At 37.8% G+C, this 11,047-nt stretch overlaps 2 protein-coding genes across 9 annotated transcripts; one reads left to right on the forward strand and one right to left on the reverse strand.

Moving 5' to 3' along the window:
- Positions 1-1,222: 1,222 nt before the first annotated feature.
- Positions 1,223-6,525, forward strand: LOC140772089 (uncharacterized). Of its 2 annotated transcripts, XM_073113982.1 has the most exons (3): positions 1,223-1,880; positions 2,072-5,206; positions 5,611-6,524. In XM_073113982.1, exons 1-3 carry the CDS (start codon positions 1,838-1,840, stop codon positions 5,952-5,954), a joined length of 3,522 nt encoding a protein of 1,173 aa, XP_072970083.1. In that variant the 5' UTR covers positions 1,223-1,837; the 3' UTR covers positions 5,955-6,524. The 2 variants fall into 2 exon arrangements, with proteins under 2 accessions (XP_072970083.1, XP_072970082.1); XM_073113981.1 differs by lacking the exon at positions 1,223-1,880 and having other exon boundaries at positions 1,912-5,206; positions 5,611-6,525.
- Positions 6,526-8,391: 1,866 nt separating this feature from the next.
- LOC140772230 (transcription factor PHYTOCHROME INTERACTING FACTOR-LIKE 13-like) lies at positions 8,392-10,791 on the reverse strand. 7 transcript variants are annotated; one of them, XR_012106269.1, is made up of 9 exons: positions 10,641-10,791; positions 10,193-10,388; positions 9,601-10,096; positions 9,367-9,462; positions 9,220-9,285; positions 9,082-9,147; positions 8,922-8,987; positions 8,697-8,794; positions 8,392-8,612 (listed from the first exon to the last, which is right to left on the reverse strand). XR_012106269.1 is itself a non-coding variant. In XM_073114201.1 (9 exons), the coding sequence occupies exons 2-9, from the start codon at positions 10,282-10,284 to the stop codon at positions 8,484-8,486; spliced, it is 1,137 nt and encodes a 378-aa protein (XP_072970302.1). In that variant the 5' UTR covers positions 10,285-10,388; positions 10,641-10,791; the 3' UTR covers positions 8,392-8,483. The 7 variants fall into 7 exon arrangements, 6 of the variants coding, with proteins under 6 accessions (XP_072970302.1, XP_072970298.1, XP_072970301.1 ...); XM_073114201.1 differs by having other exon boundaries at positions 8,697-8,822; XM_073114197.1 differs by having other exon boundaries at positions 8,697-8,987.
- Between the last annotated feature and the right edge of the window lie 256 nt (positions 10,792-11,047).

Genomic DNA, 11,047 nt, shown 5'->3' on the forward strand with positions numbered 1-11,047 from the left:
AGTTTTGGGGATGAGAGAGAAAAAAATCTACTGAAATGGGAGGGTCTATATGTCAAATCAAAATCGTGTTAAGTGTAGTTTGGAAATTTTACTCCTCAATCACTCAGTCTAAAATCCTAATATCTTAAAAGAAGGCAAACTAATATCTGAGTTAAAAGTATAGGAAAGATCTGTGTTTTGTTCAAAGATGTGGGCAGAGCCCATGAGATTGTGTTGAGAGCCTGTCTACAAGTAAAAAAGATTCTCGACATTTTGGAACGAAGGGAGGACTTTGCAATCATTCTTGCACAAGGCGGGGGTGCCCACCCCTGCCACTAAAATATTTTGACTCTTTCGAAATTATCATTATAAGTTAAATTTTTACCTAATGTTATAATAATTTATTGTCAAAATTAATAAACACAAATGACAAAATATTTTGACTCTTTTTAAATTTAGAAGTATAAAATATTTATCTTCGACTTTTGTTTCGCATCAGATAAGATCTATTTTATTGTATTATAAACTATTTTTTCAACCATTTTTGCAAGAGAAAGATGATCTTTTTTAGATTTAGATTATATTTTTAATTGTGAGTACTTAGATTTAACTAATATGATAGCATTTTGAAAGAGAATAATTATTTTGGTGCTAATTATATTTTTTTTTTTTGGTTAGCTTGCTGACTAACTTTGACCACGTTCATCCTGTTCCCAGTCAAAGTCAAAGTGTGGTCAAATCTAGTCAAGATGCTGCAATTTGGCACATTTGAGTATTTGATTACATGTAACTCTTATTTGTCGATTGTTAATATCCCAAAAGATGAGTTGTTCGAGCATATCTTTCCTTCTCCATAAGCCTCTAATCCTAGGGTGCTCACCTTATTTGTCTATTGATTCCTAACATCATCACGTCAGAGTTGGTATTTGATGAATTTTTTATGATAAAGGATTCAAATTAGATCCATTACGATGTATAATCTATGGATTATGCTTATGATATATGGTGAATTCCTAACAAAGAACCATGAATCCATGATCCATTTTCTTCCAAGAGATGTATGCAAACAAGAAATAATCTTTTCTCTTGCCTAACTTTCTCTTCTTACTTTGCAAGCAAGGATCTCATAAAAAAAAAAATTAAAATTAAAAAAAAAAAAGAGAAAAGCTTTGCAGGTGTTAATGTGAACCCTCTAAACTTATCGAAGTTGGTCATCACAAGCAAAACCCACCCAGGCCTGTTGTCCTTCGAATAGGACTTGACTTCATCTCCTTTCGCCCTCATTTCCTGCTGCAAAATCCTCCACTTATCCGCTTCACCTTGATGTTCTCAAGCGTAAGCTGTGACATTGATTTCCGCAACTCCCTCTCTTTCCCGCGTGAGCCCACCTCCCACTGGTCAAATGATTTTGATTTCGACCGTGCTTGTTGCTATCTTGTGAAGGCGATCGATTCCTGAATACGCGCATAAGAAAAGACAAAGAAAAGGCTGCACCTTTTGGTTGTTTGAAAGTTAACCTTGTGGATAAGATCGAACCTTTTTTTAACCTTCTTTGATTTGGGTATGTGATAGAATTGCCAAAAGGTGCTGTTTTTTATGGAAATCTGCTTCTTTGTTTAGTGGATTTTAATGCATATATAGGTCGGAAGGGGTGTACATTTTGCTTAAATATAAGATACCCATGAGAATTAGATCAAAATTCGAAGCATATTTGATATGGCTATCTGCTAGAACTGTCAAAAATCGCTGTTACTGATGTAATTTTGATGCTCTTTTGTTGGGTTTTTGATGAAAGAGATAAATAGCTTTGAAAGATCGAACTTTGGAGTCTTTTGCTCTAAAAAGCTGTGAACTTTTGATGTCGGCTAGAGGACGCCGGTCGATTTTTTTCGTGGGCGAAGGTATCTTTGGTGCCAATTTTTCTACTCTATAAGTTTGGCAGGGCCCAATTGTTTCTATCACGCGTTGATGGATTTGACGCTATATGAATCAGTTGACCCAAAGACTTCAATCCTTAAAAGCCTTTCAAAGTTTAATTCTTCGATCATTCTAGTCTCACTGAACTCTATCTTTGCTTACGCAACAATGGCAGCATGGAAAATCGAAGCTTTCTTGCTGGGCTTAATCTTCTCCCATCTCTTCATCGTGGTGGTCTCCGAGGTATCGATTTCCGACATCCAAGTTGAGGCCTTGATGGCCTTCAAGGGTGCAATTTCTGAAGACCCTCTTGGTGCATTGGACGATTGGACTGCTTCCACTCATCACTGCAATTGGTCTGGTATCTCCTGTGTTGCATCCACCAATGCTATCAATGCCATCACTCTTATTGATACTCAACTCAAAGGCACCATATCTCCCTTCCTTGCCAATATCTCAACTCTTCAAGTCATAGATTTCACTCTGAACAACTTCTCCGGTGAGGTCCCTCCTCAGCTCGGATCTCTCCTTGAGCTTGAGGAGCTGACGCTTTACGCCAACCTTCTCTCTGGTCAAATCCCTCCAGAATTAGGCAGCTTGAAGAGTCTCCAGATCTTGGATTTGGGCAGCAACTACTTTAGTGGAAGCATTCCTGATACTATCTGCATCTGCACCCAATTGTCTGCTCTGGGCCTTGACGTGAACAACTTGACTGGTATGATCCCTTCATGCATTGGCGACTTGGTTAATCTTGAGGTGTTCCAAGTTTACATAAACCATTTAGTCGGCCCATTGCCAGCTTCATTTGGCAGGCTAACTAATCTGAAAACTCTAGACCTGAGTATGAATCAGTTGTCCGGAAGCATACCTCCTGAGATTGGAAACTTTTCGCATTTGATGAGACTTCAGCTGTTCGAGAACCAGTTTGTAGGGAAAATCCCCCCAGAGTTAGGCCGATGCACAAATCTCACTCTTTTAAACATCTACAGCAATAGGTTTACTGGTACAATTCCTCCCCAACTTGGCGATCTTGTCAATTTGCAAGCTTTACGTTTGTATGACAATAAGTTGTCTTCATCAATCCCTGCTTCTCTTTCTAACTGCAAGTCATTAGTTTCTCTTGGTCTTTCCATGAATGAGTTAATTGGATCTATACCATTTGAACTAGGTGCTCTTAGTTCACTTCAGTCACTGACTCTTCATTCAAATAGATTGACAGGTAAGGTTCCCCCGTCACTGATGAAACTGACAAATCTTTCCTATCTGACTCTTAGCTATAATTCATTGTCGGGACCATTACCGTCCAACTTGGGATCACTTAATATGTTGGTGAAGTTAGTTATTCAGAATAATTCCTTTGATGGTCCAATTCCTCCAAGCATCACCAACTGTTCTCATCTAACAAATGCTAGTATGAGTCACAACTTATTTACTGGGGCTTTACCTTTGGGGTTAGGAAAGCTGCACAACCTCACATTCTTTTCGATCTCAGATAACTTAGTATCTGGAATGATACCGGAAGACCTTTTCAATTGCAGTGAACTTAGCACACTAGATTTGGCAGACAACAATTTCACCGGACCACTTAGTCCGAGTATCAGCAAGCTCTCTAGCTTAAGAATCTTAAGGTTACAAGGTAACTCTTTGTCTGGAACTATCCCCCAAGAGGTTGGCAATCTTAGCATGCTATTAACATTAAAACTTGGTAGAAATAAGTTCGTAGGACATATCCCATTAGGTATTTCAAAACTTTCGTTTCTTCAAGAACTTGACCTGGAAGATAATTCTCTTGAAGGATTGATCCCTGAGCAGGTTTTTAAGCTGAAGCAGCTCACCGTTCTCAATTTGCAACTCAACAGATTTGTTGGTTCAATCCCAGAAACAATTTCAAATCTCCAGTTTCTTTCCTATATTGATCTCCATGGTAACAAGCTCAATGGCTCAATACCAAGAGCTATGGAGAATCTGAAGCGACTTTTGGCATTAGATCTTTCACACAATCATTTAACTGGGCTGATTCCAGGATCTGTCATGGCGAGTATGACGAGCATGCAGATATATCTCAATCTGTCAAATAACTTTTTGGTGGGTTATATACCTGAGGAAATTGGAAAACTGGAGATGGTCCAAGCAATCGACTTCTCAAACAATAACTTGTCAGGGAGCATTCCTTTAGCACTCAAAGGATGTAAGAACTTATACTCACTTGATCTCTCTGCTAACAAGCTTTCAGATTTGTTGCCTGCCAGCATTTTCCCTCAGCTTGACTTGCTTACTAGCTTGAATCTATCAAAGAATGAGTTAAATGGGGAATTACCCAGCAGCGTAGCAGAACTTAAGCACCTTGTTTCCCTCGATGTTTCTCAAAATAAGTTTACTGGACAGATTCCCGAGACCTTGGCTAACCTGACAAGTTTAAGACGACTCAATCTTTCCTTCAACCAATTTGAAGGTCCTGTTCCAAATCATGGTATTTTCAAGAACTTGGACATAACAAGCTTGGAAGGCAATCCAGAGCTTTGTGGCTCAAAATTCTTCTCTTCCTGCAGCATGAAGCGACACCAGTTCTCGAAGAAGGCACTGATTATTACTATCGTGCTATCTTGTCTTTCTTTGCTGTTGCTTTTGATTTTAGTAGGTATAATTAGTTTCCAACGGTGCAATAAAAAGAAAGACCCTGAAGAGCTTGATAGCGTCTGTGAACCTTCAGTTGTCACAGGCTTGAAGAGATTTACCCAAAGTGAGTTAGAGATTGCTACTTGTTTCTTTAGTAAAGACAACGTGATTGGTGAAAGCAATTTAAGCACCGTATATAAAGCAAACCTTGAAGGTGATGGGAAACCTGTAGCTGTGAAAAAACTGAACTTGGATCAGTTTCCTATCAAGTCTGATAAATGCTTCATTACTGAATTGAAGACATTGAGTCGTCTGAGGCACAAGAATCTGGTTAAAGTGATTGGCTATGCTTGGGAAACAGGGAAGCTTAAAGCTATCGTACTTGAATTTATGGAAAATGGAAACTTGGAGAGCATCATACATGGCCTTGGAGGAAATAGATCAAGGTGGACAGTCTATGAGAGGTTGCATGTGTGTTCATCTGTTGCCCATGCTCTTGTTTACTTGCATTCAGGCTTTGGTTCCCCTATTGTTCACTGTGACCTTAAGCCCTCAAATGTTCTTCTGGATCAAGATTGGGAAGCCCATTTGGCTGACTTTGGTACAGCTCGCATGTTGGGTGTCCATTTGCTGGATTCTAACAACCAATCCACATCTTCTGCATTGCAAGGCACCATTGGCTACATGGCTCCAGGTAACCTATCTAATCCTCTCCATTTTATTCTTTTGAGTGAGTTGGTTGTTTGCATTATTATTTAAGTGGTGAAAAGATAAGATCTGACCCAAAAAAAAAAAAAATTAATGTCAGTCAAATGTTCTTTCCTTATGCTTTTGCTTTGCAATTGATTAGTTCCCTGGTTAATATTCTCTAGTAGAATAATTCCTGTGACTTTTTTATTATATTCACAAGTGTATGTAAAGTATAACCATTTGACCATTTGATCTAATCTCACATATTAAATGCTCAATACTTGATAACAATTGTTTGCAGTCTTATTCATATATGATTATCAATGGTTTATATATTCCATTGTTTCTGACATGATTCAACAGTTTGGATGCTTGATTTACTGAAATAATTTCTTTCTGTTCTTTAAGAGTTCGCTTATATGAGGACAGTGACGACGAAGGTGGATGTCTTCAGCTTCGGTATACTCATGATGGAGTTATTCACCAAGAGAAGGCCAACTGGAACAGTCAGTAACAATGGTGAGCCCTCAACGTTGCAGCAGCTTGTGGAAAATGCCCTTGCAAATGGACTTGACAGTGTCCTGGAGATAGTAGACCCCGATATGGAAATTCCAACTGAACTAGAAGAAGAGAAGGCTGCAGGTGCTCTTGAACTGGCTCTATTCTGCACTCGCTTCTCTGCAGAAGAGCGGCCAGACATGAATGAGGTTCTTTTGTCTTTGTTGAAACTAGGCAAGGTTTATGGAGCCTAAATAAACCCTGCAGAGATTATAGCTATTATAAATTGATCATAAATCATTTAGATGGTCTAACACATGCCCAAGTCTGATTAGGTTCCTCCCTTTTTGTGAAGATAGACACTTCATATTAGGCTGAAATTCACTTCAATGAGTAATACCCAGCTATATTGCTCTTATTTTCTATTCAAAAGCATTTCTTTTTAATATTTCTCGCCATCTATACTCTCTTAATGTGATCAAGAAATCTGTGGACCTTCAATGATGAGGAAAAAAATAGCGGGGTACCTAAATGGATACAAGTATGATATTTAGGGATAGAGATATAAAGTAAAAATGATCAAAGCAAAAGAAACATAATCTGACTGATAAGGACAAATGCAGAGCTTGATCGAAACCTGAATGGGTTACAGAAATTCTCTTCACCAATACGGGCTCTTTTAGAAACCTTAGTAATCATTATCTCAGAATCCCTTGAAATCTAATGCTTTAGATGGTTGATTGACATTGGACAGTGAAGGGTGCTTTATTGTATCCTTATATGAAGTTATCTGAACATTGTCATACACAATATATTCATCTCATAGCTCCAGTTATATTTGTTTCTTGGATCATAGAATTCTCTTATCAAAATTCTAGCTTGCAGTGCCAAGCTCACCTTTTCTTTTTCCTCCTTGTTTGCAATGACATTTTACTGAATGCCATAACTAAATTAGCTATTCAATAATGGCATAGGCCTCATGAAACATGACATAGCCAGTCAACAATCTAAGAGATGTCTATCAGTCAACAGAATGGGCCATCTTATATTGGTCATTGTACTATGCAGTCAGATAAAGATCCATATTCAGGAAGATAAGAGAAAAAAATATATATAAATTTATCATATGTTATAAATGAGATTGATGTCAGCTAATAAATGAAATGCATATCAGAGTGAGAATTAATCGACAGTGTTGTACAATTTAATTCAAATCCAACCATTAATACCTTTTTTTAATTATGTCTATGCTATGTTTCAGCAGAAGGGCTTAGTATAACTACATTATGTAACTAAGGATTTGGCAGAAGTTATCTATGGGGTCCAAACGTGCGGTCCATGGATAGGCATATCTCTTATCATGTATGCAATCATACTAATTTAAATCGCCTATGATGACCCACCACAAATGGATGTTGACAAGATTGCAGATATTGCAATCTAATCCAGAAGGATCACAAGATCTGATGCAGATATTGTCTGCATGGTTCTGGAGCAAGAACTATCACATCTTTTTCTGAGAGATTATAGCATTCTAATAATGTATCCATAGTCTACTTTTTATGTTTAACTCCTGAAATCATTCATTAAGTCATGAGCCAAAGGTGGCAGATCCCTCAGTCATATTTGGTGTTCTATATTCTCCTTTTCCTACTTCCCAGAATATGAGTTTTAATGATTCAGAAAAATTATTTCATCTTCTCATTATCTGATTCTCTAGTGAGGGTGGACCATTAAGGAGAGGATGATTAATTATTATGATAGTATAATGATTGTGAACCCATAACAAATCACATATGATTAATAACTCATGCCACTGTAACTTTTCTTGGAACTTTTGCTATCTAAATGGAAACCAGCAGACTTCTGTTGGCTTCTGCTTTAGATCAAGAAAAGACAGGCATATCACTGTCAAAGGAGACACTGCTATGAAGGAGAGACTGAGAAATCAAACAACCAAAATATCACTGGAATCAGTTGACTGAGAAAATATGCAGAAATAACAGTGAAGAAATTTGTAGAAAGGCCAAAGGGCATACTGTATCCAGCTTATGGATAGAAAGAGAGCCTTAGAATAATGTATGTCTGTCTGTCTCTGTCTGTCAACAGCCATGTTCAGTAATTAGCTCAACAGTCGCATGCATCACTCCCTCTCAAGCTTCCTGTATCTTGGAGAAAAAAAAAGGAATAAAAAGAGAGAGAGAAATCAAGAAGAAGGGAGCAGGAGCTGCCTACAACACCATAAGTGCATTGAAATCTTGGTTACCTTTTAGAGTTCTTTCATCCTTATGAGTTACCCTACTAGGAGAGGCCAAAATTTAAAAATAAATAAACAAATAAAAGGAGGAAAGAATATGCTAAAATTAAACATAAATTAGTAGAGGAAAGTTACAATGAAGTTATGGCAACTAATATATTAATAGACTGCTCAGAAGTGCTCAGAAGTGCTCAGAAGACAGAAAGTCCTGAATGAGATCAACTTGGTAATATAAAAATGGCATGTCTTCTTTTTCCTCTACATCAGTAATGCACTTATTAAATCTTATTAGAAAATGGTCACACTAGTCGAATACTACTAGGAGGAATCCCTCAGTAATGAAATGAAAGATCACCCTCTTTGGTGACAAAATTTCGATTTTGGATGTCTGAGTAGTAATGAATCACCACTAAATCCTGAAAGCACATCAGTAATTTGCTTCTGAACTCTTATTTGTAATGACATATGAAATGATTACATTGTCACTTTAATTGAGTCCATAATAATTTCTCATCTTGAGGATTTCTCAACAGATGTCCTTCCAAATACTATTAGGAGGGATTTCTCTATCAATAGGTAAGCCACTGCTGCTCTCTAACCCTGCTATCTGATTCTGCTGCATCATGTGAGATCCATCAGCATACTGATTCATTGCCTGCATCATTGAATTTGCGAATAATAATCTCTCATAGTTACATTAACAAAAGATAAGCTACAATTAAAAGTCAGAGCAACAGACCTGACGATTTGGTTGCATTCGATGGAGAGCAAGGTAGCGAGCGTATGATTCAGGCTGATAAATATTCTGTATCTGACTCGCGAAATTTACTGAGTTATCTGTATCAGATAAAGTATATGTTGTTGCCTGTGTTGTGTTAGATTGATTAAATGGGGAGCCTCTTGCTGCAGGTTGTGTATTACCATGCAGAGAAAGCATATGAGCATGACCTGCTCCAATACTCACTTGGGACATGCAGTGTTGGGTATCAGGAAACATCATTGGTGCCATCCCAGTTGCCGTCCACATTAACTAAGATAAGGGTCACAAGTAAATTATAGTTTTGAAAAAGAAAATAAATGAAAGATTCTAATCTCAGAACAACTGGATAAGATGGATTCTATACCTGAAGTTGTAGCTGAAGTGATTTCAAGTACTCAATTGCATCGTCTAGCATCGATGCTTTGTCTGACTGAAAGATTACACTGTAATCAGCATCAAATGAATAAAAGTAGTCCAGAAGGGAAAGAACCATACATTGTACCTTGTTGCAATGTGGTATTAACTCTTTTAGTGCCTTCATCTTTTCATTGATTCTATCCCTTCTTCTCTACAAAATTTAATAACTGTATGAGCAGAAAGTATTGGTCTGCTGAAACTATATGATTCATATTAAGACATTAAATGATACCCTCTCTGAAAGATTATGAACTTCCGAAGTACGGGTTCTGCTCGATTTTGATCGTTGAGGCGGCTTTTTTGGTTCACCTTGTTCATAGTCAGTCTCCTGCATTTTTTTGGAAAATGTCAAAAGCCTAAAAGTTATGCTAGTATCAATTGCCTGATATCATCTTTTCCTCTCTAGACAAAAGCATGCGAGATCCCAAAGCAAAGAGGAAGAAACTGATACAAAATAGTTACTTACTTTGCTTTGGCATTCATATTCCTCTCCATCTCTTCCCTTCCTTTTCTGATTCTGATTCCTAGGGACCTGATGTCTCATTTTACTAGAACTACAACCAGATCCACCAGACGACGTAGTAACGGTAGCTTCATGTTCATCCTTCTGTGATCTCTCAGAGGTTATATTTAATTGATGACTGTCCTCACCTCTTGCCGGCAAATTCACTATACTACCACTCAAATTTGGCTCTGGAACATGCAGATTCTCAGATTTAACTAAATTGTCAGCACCATTTATCTCCGAAGATTCTATTCCGTAGAAGAAATCCGAATACAGATCCTCTTCCATTCCCTCCCACGACGCTTTCTCGTCTTCTTGACTCAAATTACTGGAGTACATGAGTTTGGATTCAAACATCTCAGCTTGCTTATCAGCTGGAGAGGACTCATGAGCCTGGTTCTGCACAATTGCATCTCCGAAGTTTCCATTGAAGAGATCTACAAGATCATGGTCTTGTCTGTAGGATTAATCAGAAAGAAATTTAAGACAGCAGGAAGTAGGACTAAACTAAAATAAGGGGGGAAAAGCACAAAAGAAGAAAGGTGATACTAGCCTGGTTGATCTCTTCCTGTGTGATGTTGCAAGGAGATTCTGGTATGACTTTATCTCATCATCAATGCTAAAGATAGAAAGATACTGCTTCATTCCCTGAGTTCTAGATCTTCACATAACCATAAGAAGCCTAGGAAACAAAGTTCAGCTTCTCTCTTGCAGCAACATAACAAAACAATTTTACAGTACTAAAATTTCTGGAAGACAGCAAAGAAGGAAAGAAATTAAAGATGCACCTAAATCTACTTGCAAGCAATGAAAAAAGAATTATAGTCAACTATAAATACATCTGACAACATAGACTTACTGTCGAAAAAATTATAAAGAACAGAATAGAGATAGAGGAACCAAAACATCATTGTATGACTTTATATCTATCTTTTTAGTACACTCAAAAGAATAGCATAAGAAGAGTCCTACATGAGGGAAAGCAAAGAAAACCTCCCAACCTTTTCTCCCACTTGCTTCTCTCCTTTTTCTCCTCATTCACTGCACTGGGCTCGGAAAGGAATCGGAGGCTCTTCAAAGAGAATTCCTCCTTAAAGAAACAACTCTTTGTTGGATTTGGGAGGGTGGTTTCAGCCCACAGGCATGTTACTAGATTTGGAATGTGACATGACGTCAGTTCCTAGATCATGTCCTGCAATTCTAATTGATTGCAAGTTGATGCCTGGTCCCAGTTTTGGACTCGTAACCTTCCATTCCCAGCTAGGTGGGGGCATGGATTGGTAGATTATCATTAATGATTCAGGCAGTATGATCGCGAAACTCTCTCGATCGCCCATTAATAAAAACTTCAGTTGTTAGATTTCAGAATAAAAATTCCATATATGTCATTGGATTATGATATCAGCAA

The sequence above is a fragment of the Typha angustifolia genome, chromosome 12, assembly GCF_048772165.1.
Source record: "Typha angustifolia cultivar Huaian chromosome 12, ASM4877216v1, whole genome shotgun sequence".
Classification (NCBI taxonomy): Eukaryota; Viridiplantae; Streptophyta; class Magnoliopsida; order Poales; family Typhaceae; genus Typha; species Typha angustifolia.

Coding starts and splice junctions, on each gene's coding strand:
- LOC140772230 (XM_073114197.1), bottom strand. CDS start 10,284: ATGAAGCAGTATCTTTCTATCTTTAGCATTGATGATGAGATAAAGTCA. Junction 9,463..9,600: donor AATATGAATGCCAAAGCAAA/GTAAGTAACTAT, acceptor AAAAAAATGCAG/GAGACTGACTATGAACAAGG. Junction 8,988..9,081: donor CACTTCAGCTACAACTTCAG/GTATAGAATCCA, acceptor CCCTTATCTTAG/TTAATGTGGACGGCAACTGG.
- LOC140772089 (XM_073113981.1), top strand. CDS start 1,948: ATGGATTTGACGCTATATGAATCAGTTGACCCAAAGACTTCAATCCTT. Junction 5,207..5,610: donor CATTGGCTACATGGCTCCAG/GTAACCTATCTA, acceptor CTGTTCTTTAAG/AGTTCGCTTATATGAGGACA.